Below are 16,025 nucleotides of genomic sequence, written 5' to 3'. Positions count from 1 at the left end.
CTCTAAAGAGAAAAGCCCTAGCTCCCTCAAGCTTTCCTCATAAGACCTACCCTCCAAACCAGGCAGCATCCTGGTAAATCTCCTCTGCACTCTCGCCAATGCTTCCGCATCCTTCTTATAATGAGGTGACCAGAACTGCACACAATATTCCAAATGCGGTCTCACCAAGGTTCTGTACAGTTGCAGCATAACCCCGCAGCTCTTAAAGTCAAACCCCCTGTTAATAAATACTAACACACTATTGGCTTTCTTCACGGCTCTATCCACTTGAGTGGCAACCTTCAGAGATCTGTGGGTATGAACCCCAAATCTCTCTGTTCCTCCACATTCCTCAAAACCCTGCCGTTGACCCTGTAATCTGCATTCAAATTTGTCCTACCAAAATGAATCATCTCGCACTTATCGGGGTAAACTCCATCTGCCACTTTTTAGCCCAGCTCTGCATTCTATCAGTGTTCCTTTGCAGCCTACAATAGTCCACCACCTCATCCATTACTCCACCAATCTTGGTGTTGTGAAGTTGTACGAATGAAGTCGTGGCAACATGGGAAAATTGGTCAAGTATTTGGTACAAAATAAGGAAAACTGACTCTGCATAACCTAAGACATGAATAAGACCGGAGAAGGTCAAGACCTGATAAAGCTGACTCCGCATAACCTAGAGCTGTATGATTAAGACAAGATAAGGTTAGGGATGAAGGAGTCACCGATCTTCTTCTGTTCTATCAAAGGACAAGATAAAGGTATGACTGATGAGACAAAGAGTTTTAGGAGGTCAGCAAGTTGTACCATGATTTATGACATTGCTTATGACGCTATTATTGATCGAATTTTTGAATAAGTTCTGATCACACGCACTGATAATGGTTATGTATAAATACTGAACAGATCCTTAATATAAGAGCAGACTTGAAGAATTACCAAGTCGTAACAACAGCTCTCTGAACTCAAGTTTTTGCCAATACTGCATGCAGTCTTTTGTAAGTAAAGACAAGTTATTTTGTTGAAATGAACTTTGTTGAGTCTCTCTATCACAGACAAGAAGCAGGAAAATTTCCACTTCAACAGTGTCATCAGCAAATTTACTGACTCACCCTTCAGCCCCCTCCTCTAAGTCATTGATAAAAATCGCAAATAGCAGAGGACTCAACATTGATCCCTGCGGTACACCACTGATAACTGGTCTCCAGTCTGAAAATTTTCCATTCACCACCACCCTCTGTCTTCTATGAGATAGCCAGTTGCTTATCCAATCGGCCAAATTTCCTTCTATCCCACATCTCTTTACTTTCTTCATGAGCCTACCATGGGGAACCTTATCAAATGCCTTACTAAAATCCATATGTACGACATCACCTGTTCTACCTTCATTTACACACTTAGTTACTTCTTCAAAGAATTCAGTCAAATTCGTGAGGCAAGACTTACCCTTCATAAATCCGTGCTGACTGTCCTGGATTAAGCTGCATCTTTCCAAATGGTCATAAATCCTGTCTCTTAGGATCTTTTCCATTAACTTACCGACCACCGAAGTAAGACTAACCGGCCTATAATTACCAAGGTCATTCCTATTCCCTTTCTTGAACAGAGAACAACATTCACCACTCTCCGGTCCTCTGGCACTATCCCTGTGGACAGTGAGGACCCAAAGATCAAAGCCAAAGGCTCTGCAATCTCATCCCTTGCCTCCCAAAGGATCCAAGGATATATCTCATCTGGCCCAGGAGACTTATTGACCTTCAGGTTTTTCAAAATTGCTAATACATCTTCCCTCAGAACATCTCCCTCCTCAGCCTATCAGCCTGTATCACACTCTCATTCTCAAAAACATGGCTTCTCTCCTTGGTAAACACTGAAGAATAGTATTCATTCAACACCTCTCCTATCTCTTCTGACTCCATGCACAAGTTCCCCCTACTATCCTTGACAGGCCCTAACCTCACTTTGTTCATTCTTTTACTTCTTACATAAGAGTAAAAAGCCTTGGGTTATTCCTTTATCCAATCCGACAAGGGCTTCTCATGCCCCCTCCTAACACTTCTAAGCCCTTTTAGCTCATTCCTTGTTACCTTGTAACCCTCAAGCAACCCAACTGAACCTTGTTTTCTCATTGTTACACATTCCTCTTGACAAGACATTCAATCTCTTTTGTGAACCGTCGTTCCCTCACTCGGCCATTTCCTCCCTGCCTGACATATTGAAGAATTACCAAGTCGTAACAACAACTCTCTGAACTCAAGTTTTTGCCAATACTGCATGCAGTCTTTTGTAAGTAAAGACAAGTTATTTTGTTGGAGTGAACTTTGTTGAGTCTCTCTATCACAGTCAAGAAGCATACCTATACCTATATACCTATCAAAGACATGGAGTACTTGTTCCTTGAACAAGCTCCACTTTTCATTCGTGCCTTTCCTTGACAGTTTCTGTTCCCATCTTATGCTCCCTAATTCTTGCCCAATCACACCATTATTACCCCTCCCCCCATTATAGACCTTACCCTGCCATAACGCCGTATCCCTCTCCATTGCAATAATGAAAGACACCGAACTGTGGTCACTATCTCCCATGTGCTCTCCCAAAAACACATCTAACACTTGGCCCGGTTCATTACGCAGTACAAGTCCAATGTGGCCTCACCTCTTGTCAGCCTATCCACATATCGTGTCAGGAAACCCTCCTGCACACACTGTACAAAAACTGCCACATCCGAACTACTCAACCTATAAAGGTTCCAGTCAATATTTGGAAAGTTAAAGTCACTCATGACAACTACCCTGTGACCTCCACACCTGTCCACAATCTGCTTTGCCATTTCCTTCTCTACATCTCTCTCACTATTTGGGGGCCTATAGAAAACTCCTAACAGTATGACCGCTCCTTTCCTATTTCTAGCTTCAGCCCATATTACCTCAGTAGGCAGATCCCCCTCAAACTGCCTTTCAGCAACCGTTAAACTATCCTTGATTAACAATGCTACTCCTCCACCTCTTTTACCACCTTCCTACACTTACTGAAACATCTATACCCTGGAACTTCCAACAACCGTTCCTGTCCCTTTTTTAAACATGTCTCTGTAATGGCCACAACATCGTAGTCCCAACATCGTAATGCCTTCCGATATGTATAAGTTAAGTAAGGTCTCATTTGTCATGACCTTAGTGAATGTTTGCTTAATTTATCAGTATGCAGAAGAGACACAATTGCTGTAGTGTTCTGCATACATGACAAAAATTAAGCACAGCTAAGACCTGTGAGCGTTTGTGAAACAATCCTGAGATGTACGGTGGCACAGTGGTTAGCACTACAGCCTCACAGCACCAGGAACCTAGGTTTGATTCCCAGATTGGGTCACTGTCTGTGTGGAGTTTGCATGTTCTCCCCATGTCTGAGTGGGTTTCCCTCGGGTGCTTCGGTTCCCCTCACAGTCCAAAGATGTGGATTGACCATGTTAAATTGTCCCTTAGTGTCAGGAGGATTATCAGGGTAAATATGTGGAATTACAGAGATAGGGCCTTGGTGAAATCATTGTTGGTGCAGGCTCGATGGGCCAAATTATCTCCTTCCGCACTGTAGGGATTCTATGATTCTATGCATTGAGTTGAAAGTGAAGCAGCGACTCTGGAAACCATAGCATCTTGCTGCTTATGTTTTGATCTCTGGTGCATCTTTTTGTTTGCAGAGGGACTGGATGGTGAGCATTGGTGAACAAGCAATAGATATATGTGTCGTATCATTCAATCAAGGTGCATCTTCCATATTAGTACTTGGTGAGAGAAATTTCTTCTGCTTTAAGGAAAATGGACAGCTTCGCTTCATGAAAAAGCTGGAATACAATCCAAGCTGCTTCTTACCTTACACCTCAGGTATGTAAAGCTAATACAATTCATAGGTAAGTATAGAACAGTTCACAATTCCATAGAACGGTATGATCCTCATTCAAAGAATATTTTAAGTAACATGAGTGTATTTCTATGTCTGAGATTGTTTTAAAAAAAAATTGTGACTGCATGTTAAAAGTTGATGTAGTTATTACGGCCTATATCAAACCATTCTACTTTTCCTGTTTGTAACTCGGGGGAATTTGAAAGTGCCAAGATTTTTCCCTAATTTACATGTCAGCAATTTTGATTGCGCACTGAATCCCAACAAATGAACAGGTGCTTCTTCCTGAAGACAGAGTACTTCAGGACAGTTATTCATGATAAATGAAGATAACAAAATATAAAACATTGTGCCAAGTTAATGCCAGATATGTAGAAATGACAACACAGAACAGCATTTCTGTCCAATCAGTCCACTTTGCTGTTACACACCATCCGAAAAGGTTGTTCTAATCATATTTACCAGTGAGGTCCCTACATCCATTTAATCTCCTTTCCTTTACCCACCTATCCAATCTGCGCTTGACTGCTGAAATAATTTCTGCCATAATCACTGAGTGAATTCCACTGCTTCTCAATTGTGTGAGGAAAAAGTGCTCTTCTCCCAATGGTTCAAATCTCTTCCATTTAATCTTGTATCTTTGACTTCTCATTTTTCACTTCTCAACCACTGAATACAGCCTACCTAACTGGTGCCATCTCTTCATAACTGGAAACACTTTCATTATATCAGCCTCTAAAATGTGCTGCTTAATGATAAATGATCCACTTTTTCAAGTGTTTCTTGATGCTGTATTTGCCCTTCTCCATACCAAACAGTGTTCTAGTGAGTTTGTGTTTGTCAGTGCAATTTATAGACATGATACCTTATTCCATCAGGAACAAGTGAGTGAGTGATTATATTCTCTGTCTTCCCTTCATCTAAGTTGAAGTAATGATCACTCATGACACTTAGGAGGACATTTTTTGTCAAAGAATAAGAGCTACTACACCAAACATTGGGATTAAAGGCTATGTTGTGCATTCTGTCAACAGCAAAGCACTCAGTACTCTAATCATTAAATGTACAATGATCTATTACAGTCCATGCCTGCTAAATGTATTTTAAAGTTTTAAAATGCATGCTGTTTGTCCTATGTTCCTTATGTCATGCACTTTGACATACCAATAAGAGTTGCTGCCACAGACGAGGCAGAGATGACCATGATTGTCTCCAAGGACTTTGTTTCTTCTTTGCTCATTCTGACCTGTTATTGACACCACCAGCTCTGTTTTTCGATGTTTATTGGCTGTTGACTTCCGTTGAATCTCAATGGAGTTCTGTTATCTGCAGTCTTTAGAATCTTGAAATTGTTACAGCCATTCTGTCCATTGTCTCAGTGGCAACTCCCTGCAAGAGCAACTCGGCTGGTCCCATTACCCCATTCTTTTTCATCGTCGTACAATTTTGTCTCTTCTGGTACTTGTCCAATTCCTTATGAAAGCCACATTTGTTTCTGCTTCCACCATCTATTTGGGCAGCACGTTTCAGATCTTAACTATTTGCTATAAATAAAAATGTGTCTATATACCTCTTCATGCTCTCATTGATTATTTTGCCAACTATTGTACCCTCTGGTTCCCTTTTGCCAATGGAAACGTTTTTCTCTGTCTTTACTGAATGAGACCCATCATGATTTTGAACACCTCGATCACATCTCCCCTGAACCTTCTGTAAGGAAGTTCAAAAGACCCAAGCTTCTCCAGTCTATCCACATAATCGATCCCTAGAACCATTCTCTTCAAAATAATCTTTCTTCCTCTCTAGGGCCTTCACATCATTCTTAATGTGTGGTGCCCACAATTGGACACAGTACTCTAGTTGAAGCTGCACCAGAAGGACTGCACTGTAAGCCATTCAGCCCATCGAGTCTGCACCGACCACAATCCCACCCGGGCCCTATTCCCTATTTATTTATAAAGCCCAGAATGACATGTTAATAATATAAAGTGATTTATTTTGAAGTTATTTTTTACCTTATAAGTACAAGAATGTAAAAGCCCTGGGGCAACTCCTCAAACTGGCATCATCAATGCATGATGTGGAAGGTTCTTTGCTTCCTTTCATTCCTGCATATTTGAGGTTGAGCAAAGAACTCACACCTGAGGACAAAGTATCTGAGGTAATGTTCTGGGAGATGATGTAAAAGGAGTGTTCTCCATTTTGGCTGCAAGGTGTACAGTGATTTACAGTGCTGAGAAGTCATTGTCACAAATGTATCTCATCAGAACCCAAGCGAGGCTCAGGCCTTACAGTGATGTGAACATCCTGTATCCCCAGCGCTGCTCAGGCTGAGAACCCCAGGTAACTCATTCATAGTTATCCCCACTTTCCAAAGCATGTTCACAAGAGTGGAAGTTTTACCTTAATATTGATTGATTTTCCTGGACCTCAAAGAATTTTTTGGCGCAAATATGTCTATCCATCACAGTTATTGTCTATATTGAACTAAAATGTTGAGTCCAGAAGGCTGGTAAGTGCTTGATTGAAAGAAGAAGTGTTGTTCCTCAGGCTTATGTTAAACTTTGCTGGAGCAGCATGCCAAGAACAGAGATATCGGCGTGAAAGCAAAAGTTTGCCTATAAATTCACATAGCTTCGATGGAGAGATTGGGATTGTTCTAGTAGCAGAAATGGTTAAGAGGAGATTTAATATAGACGTTCAAAATTGCAAGGGGTTTTGATGGATAGATAGAAATGCTTCAGAAGAAGGGATCTCTTACTTAAGACAGAAAAGAGAATTTTTTTCTCTGAAGCAATTAGACGGTGGAATTCTTTTCCCCAGAGAGCTGTGGAGGCTGGTTCATTGAATATTTTTAAGGCTGAATTCAATTTTTGATTGTCAAAGGAGCCAAATGTTTACAGCAGGTAGACAAAGTAGATGCCACAATCAGATCAACCATGTATCAAAATTCAGAGCAAGCTTGAAGAGCTGAATGGCCTATTTCTATCCCCAGTTTGTATATTTGTATGTATGCATCAAAGCTGGAAGAAAAATATGCAACGTTGAAAATCCCAAACAAGTTTGGAGAAAACCGTATTTAGTTTAAACTCTGGTTTTTGAACAATGCTGAACTCCAAACAAGTCAGGGACCTAAAAAATGCAGAAGTAAGCTCTGCAACACCCCACAATTATTTACATAGTTCACAGACATTACTTTATGGGCTTGAGTGGCAGTACAGTGTATGCTGTACAACTGTCTTTAGTTTGTACTTGTTTTAGTCGCAGGACTCACTGAGCCTATAATCTGTTAGTTTCTGTCATCTCTTAAACATTGCTTCTAATTATAGTGCAGGTGCTGTGACTTTAGGTTGTTTATAAAGTATTTGCTAAATTGAGTTTATTTTAGAAATCAACTGTTTGCAGATTATATTGTTTCCTTGCAATTGTATGTTTATATGTCTCTACTTACAGGTCAAATCTGTACTTCGATTTAGACAATATAATAGTGGGCAGCTTTTGGATTCACCAGAGCAATTTATCAGCATGTAAAAACGTGTTTTTTGTGGGGAAAAAATGACATTTGACAGCATAAATATAGACGTGACAAAATGGGTATAATTTGCACAAACATTCTTTTTTTTCTTAAATTATTAACTTAATTGCTTGCCACTGAAGTCTGGGGTCAGGTTGAAGGCAGTAGAAAAGCATTTAAAATAAATTTAACCTGCAAAATTGAACACACTGCCTAAACTTTTGTTTTCCTTCATGCTTTTCCTTCCTTCTTTCCTTCCCCCTGTTTATATTGTATAGTTCATGTGAAGCTGACAGGCATGAAACTGCTCAGTGTGCAGTTAACCAAAGCTGTAGACCATCGAAATTAAAATGAAAGAGCAAACGAAAATATGTGATGGAGGAATTCTGAGAACTTGAGAAAATAAGAGACAATCTGAAATCTGAAACAAACAGAGAAAAGGAAACACACAGGGACAGAGAGTATGGTCTGAAATGTGAATCCAGAAGGCTGTAAAGTGCCTATTTAAAAGATGAAGTGCAGTTCCTCAAGCTATGTTAAGCTTTGCTGGAGTAGTAAGGCAGGAATAGAGGTGGCAACATAAAAGAAAGGTGGAGAATTACAATGACAAGCTATTGAAATTTCGAGGACATGCTTGTGGATTGGATGGAGATGTTCCACAAAGTAGTCATCCAGTCTGTGTTTGGCCTTCCCAGTATGGCCAGTGCCCTAGTACCACGTCTCAGTAGACCAGGGTATCACTGAGGGAAAAGATCATTTACTGCCACTTCCAGCATGATGCCACCGACAAATACATCTTTCTCTCCTTTCCCCTTCTGGGTATTCTGTGATACCTAGGCCAACTGTTTAGTTACTGTCAACATCCCATATTCCTCTTCCCCTGGCAATTTTCTGTCAAATGAAGGAGATATCTGCCCTTTCACCTCACCAAGATCCCAATGACTCCTTTCAGATAAAGGGTGTTACTGCTAGCTTGAGACTGTGACAGGTGGTGAGGGAACCAACAAGAGGGAAAACCCATTCTTGGCTTCATTTATCCGCATCAATATGCTACTACGTATGCATCTGTCCATGACAGAATCAGTAGGAGTAACCACTGCACAATCCTAGTGAAGTCCCATCTTCACACTGAGGATACCCCCCATCAAGTTCTGTGGCACTATCATTGAGTTAAATGAGATAAACATTGAACAGATTGAGCAACTCAGAACTGGGCATCCACGAGGTGCTGTGGGCCACTTGCAACAGCAGAATTATACTAAACCTCAATCTGCAACCTTACGGCCTGGCATATCCCTCCCCAGTCATCACCACCAAACCAGGAGATCAACCATGGCTCAATGTAGAGTGCAGGATGGCATGCCAGGAGCAACATCAAGCATATCCTAAGAATGAGGTGTCAATCTGCTGAAGCCACCACAGGATTGCTTGCATGACAAACTTCATAGTAGCAAATGATTGATGACCAACAAATCAGATCTAAGCTTTGAAGACCTACCACATCCAACTGTGAATAGTGGTGGATAATTGAACAACTCAATGAAGGAGGAGGTTCTACAAATATCCCACCCTTAATGATGGGAGAATCCAACAGACCTGTGCAAAAGTTATGGCTGAGGCATTCGTAACAATCTTCAGCCAGAAGTGCCGAGTGAATGATCCATCTTTGTCTCCTATGGAGGTCCCCAGCATCACTGGTGTCATTCGTCAGCCAATCTGCTTCACTCCATGTGATATCAAGAAATGGCAGAAGGCACTGGATACTGCAAAGGCTACTGGCTCAGATTATATTCCAGCAAAAGTCCTGGAGACTTATCCTCCAGAGCTTGCCACACCCCTAGCCAAACTATTCCAGTACAGTTACAACACTGACATCTCCCTGGCAATGTGGAAATTAGCCCAGGTATTTACTATACACAAAAAACAGGACAAATACAACCATCCCATCAGTCTGCTCTCCATCATCAGTGAATGGGTCTTCAACAGTGCAATCAAGTGACACTCAGTTAGCAATAACCTGCTGATAGCTACTTAGTTTGGATTCTGCCAGAGTCACTCAGCTTCTGGCCTCTTTACAGCCTTAGTTCAAACATGGATAAAAGAACTGAATGCCAGAGGTGAGGTGAGAGTGACTGGCCTTGACATCAAGGCAGCATTTAACTAAGCATGGCATCAAGGAGCCCTCATAAAACTTGAGTCACTAGGAATTGGGGGAAACTCTCTACTGTTTGGAAACATACTTGACGCAAAGATAGATGGCTGTGTTGGTTGGAGGTCAGTCATCTCAGTTCCAGAACATCAGTGTAGGAATTGCTCATGGTTAGTGTCCTAGGCCAACCATCTTCAGCAGCTTCATCAATGACTTTCTTTCCATCATAAGGTCAGAAGTGGGAATGTTCACCGATGACTATTTGGTATCAATCGGTGCTATTCTGATTGGTGGTTGGTGACTAGCGAAGTGCCGCAGGGATCGGTGCTGGGGCCTCAGCTATTTACCATTTATATAGATGATCTGGAGGAGGGAGCTGAGTGTAGGGTGGCGAAATTTGCTGATGACATGAAGATGAGTGGAAAAGCAAATTGCGTGGAGGGTGTGGAAAGTCTGCAGAGGGGTCTGGATAGGCTAAGCGAGTGGGCGAGGACCTGGCAGATGGAGTATAATGTTAGCAAGTGTGAGGTTATCCACTTTGGCAGAAATAATAGTAGGAGGGATTACTATTTAAAGGGCGAAAACCTGCAGCATGCTACGGTGCATAGGGACCTGGGGGTCCTTGTGCATGAGTCGCAAAAACCCAGTCTGCGGGTGCAGCAGGCGATCAAGAAGGCTAATGGAATGCTGGCCTTTATAGCGAGGGGGATAGAATATAAAAGTAGGGAGGTCTTGCTGCGACTGTACAGGGTACTGGTGAGGCTGCAGCTGGAGTACTGTGTGCAGTTTTGGTCGCCGCACTTGCGAAAGGATATATTGGCCTTGGAGGGAGTGCAGAGGAGGTTCACTAGGCTGATACCGGAGATGAGGGGGTTGGACTATGAAGAGAGACTAAATAGACTGGGTCTGTACTCGTTGGAGTTTAGAAGGATGAGGGGGATCTTATAGAGACGTATAAGATAATGAAAGGGATGGATAGGGTAGAGGTAGAGAGATTCTTCCCACTTAGAAAGGATAGCAGGACTAGAGGACACACCTCAAGATAAGGTGGGGGGGGGTGCAGTTTAGATCGGAGTTGAGGAGGAACTTCTTCACTCGAAGGGTGGTGAATCTCTGGAATTCTCTGCCTGTTGAAGTGGTGGAGGCTACCTCGCTAATTACATTTAAGTCATGGGTGGATAGGTTTTTGATAGACAAGGGAATTAAGGGTTATGGGGGGAAAGCGGGAAAGTGGAACTGATCCACTTCAGATCAGCCATGATCTTATTGAATGGCGGGGCAGGCTCGAGGGGCTAGATGGCCTACTCCTGCTCCTATTTCTTATGTCCTTATGACTGCACAATACTTAGTGTCATTTGCGACTCCTCAGATACTGAAGCCGTCCCTGTCCAAATGCAGCAGGACCTGGACAATATCTAGGCTTGGGCTGACAAGTGGCAAGTAACATTCATGCCACACCAGTGCTAGGCAATAACCATCTAAAACAAGAGAGGATCTTACCTTCACCCCTTGACATTCAGTTGCATTTTGATTGCTGATTCCCTACTATCAACATCTTGGGGTTACCATGGACTAGAAATTGAACTGGCCATATAGGTACTGTAGCTATAAGAGTAGGTCAAAGGCTAGGCATCATGTGGTGAGTAACTCACCACCTGACTCCCTAGAGCCTGTTCACCATCTACAAAGTATAAGTCAGGAGTGTAATGAAATACTCTTCCTACTTGCCTGGATGACTGCAGCTCCAGCAACAATCAAGAAGCTCAACACCATCCAGGACAAAGCCGCCCACTGATTGCTATCCCATCCACAAACATTCACTCCCTCACCACCAACACACTGCGGTAGCCGTGTGTATCATCTACAAGATGCACTGCAGCAACTCACCAAGGTTCCTTGGGCAGCACCTTCCAAATGCATGACCACTACCACCTACCTAGAAGGGCAAGAGCAGCAGATACCTGTGAACATCACCAACTGGAAACTCCCCTCAAAGTCACTCACCATCCAAAGTCAGCTCACCACCAAATAAACCTTCACTGGTTGATGGGTCAAAATCCTGGAACTCCCTAACAGCATTCTAGGTATACCAACATCACATTGGCTGCAGCGGTTCAAAAAGCTCACCACCACTTCTGAAAGCCAACTAGGGAGGGACAATAAATGCTCCCCGCATCCGTAAATATACAAATATAACCTGACATGCTGAGTATTTTCAGCATATTTTGTTTTTATCTAAGATTTCCTGCATTTGCAGTATTCTGGGTTTTTTTGTGTGAAGGAGCAGGAATGCTAGTTGTGAAATTTTAGTTGCATTTCCTTTGTTGTTGAAGCACTTTGATTTTGCTGAATTAGGCCTTAAAGTGCTTGCCTTTAGAATATGCAGGTTTGTTTTATCTCCTGCCAAGTGAAGGGTTACTCGTTTTTCATTTATTTTCACATTCTACCCTTGTGCCATTTATTATTGATTGAACGATCAAACTTAAATATTGCATTAAAATTTTCTAAGTTTTTTTAGCTGATTAATTTATGTTCCACTGAACTTCAATTGAAGCATTTTATATATTAGGAGCTTTAGGGATGTGTTACTAAACCTTTCTGTGAAAATGCTAGCAAAATATCCAGCTGAAGAATGATCCCATTCTCAGTGTGAAGTTAATTCTTAGGCTGGAGGATTTACTCATTTCAGACTAAACCAGTTAACTTTGACTCTTTGTTTTCTAGTTCTCAGCTATACTGTGGAAGTGTTTTGTATAAACAAATGTATGTTGTATAATTGGAAAAGCTTCATTTAATTCCAGTCAAATATTTTCTGAAGGATCAAATAACCAGCTGTATACTATAGCTTGGGAAAACATAATAACAAGTTCTAGGAGTTGCAAATAAATGTACCGATCATGCCAATGTTTGTAAACCAAGTGATAGTTTATCCAGTCGCCATTTCCAGCTTTATTCAAATAAAAACACATCTATAAACTCCAATCTTAGTCGCTTGCAAGCACACCAGGCGTTGCTGGCACTAGACGTGTAGAAATATGTTCAAACTTTATTTTGTGAAGTGCTTTGTTTTAATAAACTAAAATATTGTAACCTTCACATAGTCTTATGTAAATTGTTATGATCCCCAGTGAGTCAAAACAGGAAAGACAAATGTGCCTGTAGATGTGAAACACTACATAGTGCATGATGTTTATTTTGTTGGGGAAATGAGTAATTTATTTCTTCCGTTGTATACCTTATAGTGTTGGAAGGAACAATAAACACTCTCATTGGGAACCACAATAACAAGCTGCTCATATACCAAGATGTTACTCTGAAATGGGTTGCACAGCTTCCCCATGTGCCTGTGTCTGCACATGTCGCTAACTTCCAGTGAGTACCCCAGTGTTTAAAAAAAATCGATAACTGTCGGCTGCAGTAAAGCAGGATGTACTTTGTCTGCACTTAATAATGGCTCATCTGTTTCTGGTTACTTGTGTAATATTATAGTGCAGATACTTTTCCGATTTAGTTTGAAGTGTAAATCACAGTATGCAAGGAGAGCATGGTTAAAAATGACTAATTTCCAAATTCAAACATGAATTCAGTATTGAAATCAATTGGGATCATCTGTTATGGATGCATATCTAAATTCTTTTTGAAAAGTATTAAGAACAATCTTTCGTTATCAAATCAAGAAATGCCACTTTCTTTCCTTACATAATAGAAATATAAACAAGATTGAAATAAAGCCAATCCTTGCTGTTTCGATTTATTGGAGGAGTCTACCTTAAAATTTTAATCTTCAGGCATAAGTATAACTACTTGCAAGTAATGAACACTTCTATCTAGCAAAAGCAAAAGGCTGTGGATGCTGGAATCTGAAATAAACACAGAAAATGCTGGGAAATCTTGGTAGATTTGGCAGCATCTGTGGAGAAAGAATAGAGCCAACATTGTTATTGTGACTTTTATCTAATTGTTCATTGGGATCTTGCAATAACAAATAATCTCTAAGATTAACCTCTAAATAATTAGGAATTTCTCTCAAAATTTCACAATAATCAGAACATGAATTTTTGAATTATTGATGTTGATTTCCATACTTTGCTGTTTTTCCCTGCACAGAAAATAAGAAGTCTCCCAAGTACTATCATCATTGGCACAGGCTTTTGGCTTCTGTGTTCCATCTACAATTTCAGGAGCTATATATAAAGTTCTGTTTTAATTTCTTGCTGGATAGATGGTTTTATACTTAGTGTCACTGAATCATGTACACAGATTTAAATGAGCACATTTCTTTCCTCTGTGGATTCCATTCTTTTTCATATTGTATTCCCCCACACAGCGTGGGATTACATTCTACTTATCTGACGCTGAAGGCGCTTCTTCTCCTGGACTCCCTAAAACCATGTGACTGTTCTCATTCCTGAATATAAAGTGGTTCACCATGTTTTGGAATATCTTTTTATTTTCCCAGCAACAGGTGCATATTTCTTGGGAAAATAAATAGTGATGTCTTGAGGAGTGTACATATAACAGAGAAAGAGGTGCTGGAAGTCTTCATAGAAACATAGAAAACATAGAAAAATTACAGTACAATACAGGCCCTTCGGCCCACAAAGTTGTGCTGAATATGTCCCTACCTTAGAGGTTACTAGGCTTACCTATAATCCTCTATCTTACTAAGTTCCATGTACTTATCTAAAAGTCTCTTAAAAGACCCTATCGAATCCGCCTCCATCACCGTTGCCGGCAGCCCATTCCACGCACCCACAACTCTGAGTGAAAAACTTACCCCTGACATCTCCTCTGTACCTACTCCCCAGCACCTTAAACTTGTGTCCTCTTGTGGCAACCATTTCAGCCCTGGGAAAAAGCCTCTGACTATCAATACCTCTCAACATCTTATACACCTCTATCAGGTCACCCCTCATCCTTTGTCTCTCCAAGGAGAAAAGGCTGAGCTCCCTCAACCTATCCTCATAAGGCATGCTCCCCAATCCAGTCAACATTCTCGTAAATCTCCTCTGCACCCTTTCTATGACTTCCGCATCCGTCCTGTAATGAGGCGACTGGAACTGAGCACAGTACTCCAAGTGGGGTCTGACAGGGCCTTATATAGCTGCATTATCTCTCAACTCTAAATTCAATTCCTCGATTGATGAAGGCCAGTACACCATATGCCTTCTTAACCACAGCTTCAACCTTCACAGCTGCTTTGAGCGTCCTATGAACTCGGGCCCAAGATCCTTCTGATCTTCCACATTGCCAAGAGTCCTACCATTAATAGTATATTCTGCCATCCTACTTGACCTGCCAAAATGAACCACTTCACACATACCTGGGTTGAACTCCATGTGCCACTTCTCCACCCAGTCTTGCATCCTATCAATGTCTCACTGCAACTTCTGACATCTCTCCACATTATCCACAACACCTCCAACCTTTGTGTCATCAGCAAACTTACCAATCCATCCCTCCACTTCCTCATCCAGGTCATTTATAAAAATGACAAAGAGTAAGGGTCCCAGAACAGATCCTTGGGACACTCCACTGGTGACTGACCTCCATGCAGAATATGACCCATCTATAACCATTCTTTGCCTTCTGCGGGCAAGCCAGTTCTGGATCCACAAAGCAATGTCCCCTTGGATCCCATGCCTCCTCACTTTCTCAATGAGCCTTGCATGGGGCACCTTATCAAATGCCTTGCCGAAGTCCATATATTACTACATCTACTGCTCTTCCTTCATCAATGTGTTTAGTCACATCTTCAAAAAATTCAATCAGGCTCGTAAGGCATGATCTGCCTTTGACAAAGCCATGCTGACTATTGTTAATCATATTATAACTCTGGAAATGTTCATAAATCCTGCCTCTCGGGATCTTCTCCATCTGAGATTAGACTCACTGGTCTATAATTTCCAGGGCTATCTCTACTCCCTTTCTTGAATAAAGGAACAACATCCACAATCCTCTGGAACCTCTCCTGTCTGCATTGATAATGCAAAGATCATCGCCAGAGGCTCAGCAATCTCCTCCCTCGCCTCCCACAATAGCCTGGGGTACATCCCACCCGGTTCCGGCAACTTATCTAACCTGATGCTTTTCAAAAGCTCCAACACATCCTCTTTCTTAATATATACGTGCTCAAGCTTTTCAGTCCGCTGCAAGTCTGCACTACAACCACCAAGATCCTTTTCCATAGTGAATACTGAAGTAAAGTGTTCATTAAGTATCTCTGCTATTTCTTCCGGTTCCATACAAACTTTCCCACCGTCACACTTGATAGGTACTATTCTTTCACATCTTATCCTCTTGCTCTTCACATACTTGTAGAATGCCTTGGGGTTTTCCTTAATCCTGCCTGCCAAGGTCTTCTCATGACCCCTTCTGGCTCTCCTAATTTCCTTCTTAAGATCCTTCCTACTAGCTGTATACTCTTCTAGATCTCTAACATTACCTGGTTCTCTGAACCTTTCGTGAGCTTTTCTTTTC

At 41.5% G+C, this 16,025-nt stretch overlaps 1 protein-coding gene across 4 annotated transcripts in view; it reads left to right on the top strand.

Moving 5' to 3' along the window:
- Positions 1-16,025, top strand: part of bbs9 (Bardet-Biedl syndrome 9) — a 387,401-nt gene that overhangs the window by 51,119 nt on the left and 320,257 nt on the right. For all 4 annotated transcript variants that reach the window (XM_080193988.1, XM_080193989.1, XM_080193987.1 and 1 more), the window contains exons 8-9: positions 3,680-3,863; positions 12,788-12,917. In XM_080193988.1, the coding sequence (XP_080050114.1) occupies positions 3,680-3,863; positions 12,788-12,917 (314 nt within the window). The remainder of the gene's footprint in view (positions 1-3,679; positions 3,864-12,787; positions 12,918-16,025) is intronic.

This window comes from Carcharhinus amblyrhynchos, chromosome 8 (assembly GCF_965287045.1).
Source record: "Carcharhinus amblyrhynchos chromosome 8, sCarAmb.v2.hapA, whole genome shotgun sequence".
Taxonomy (NCBI): Eukaryota; Metazoa; Chordata; class Chondrichthyes; order Carcharhiniformes; family Carcharhinidae; genus Carcharhinus; species Carcharhinus amblyrhynchos.
This window is presented reverse-complemented; position numbering and strand designations above follow the sequence as displayed.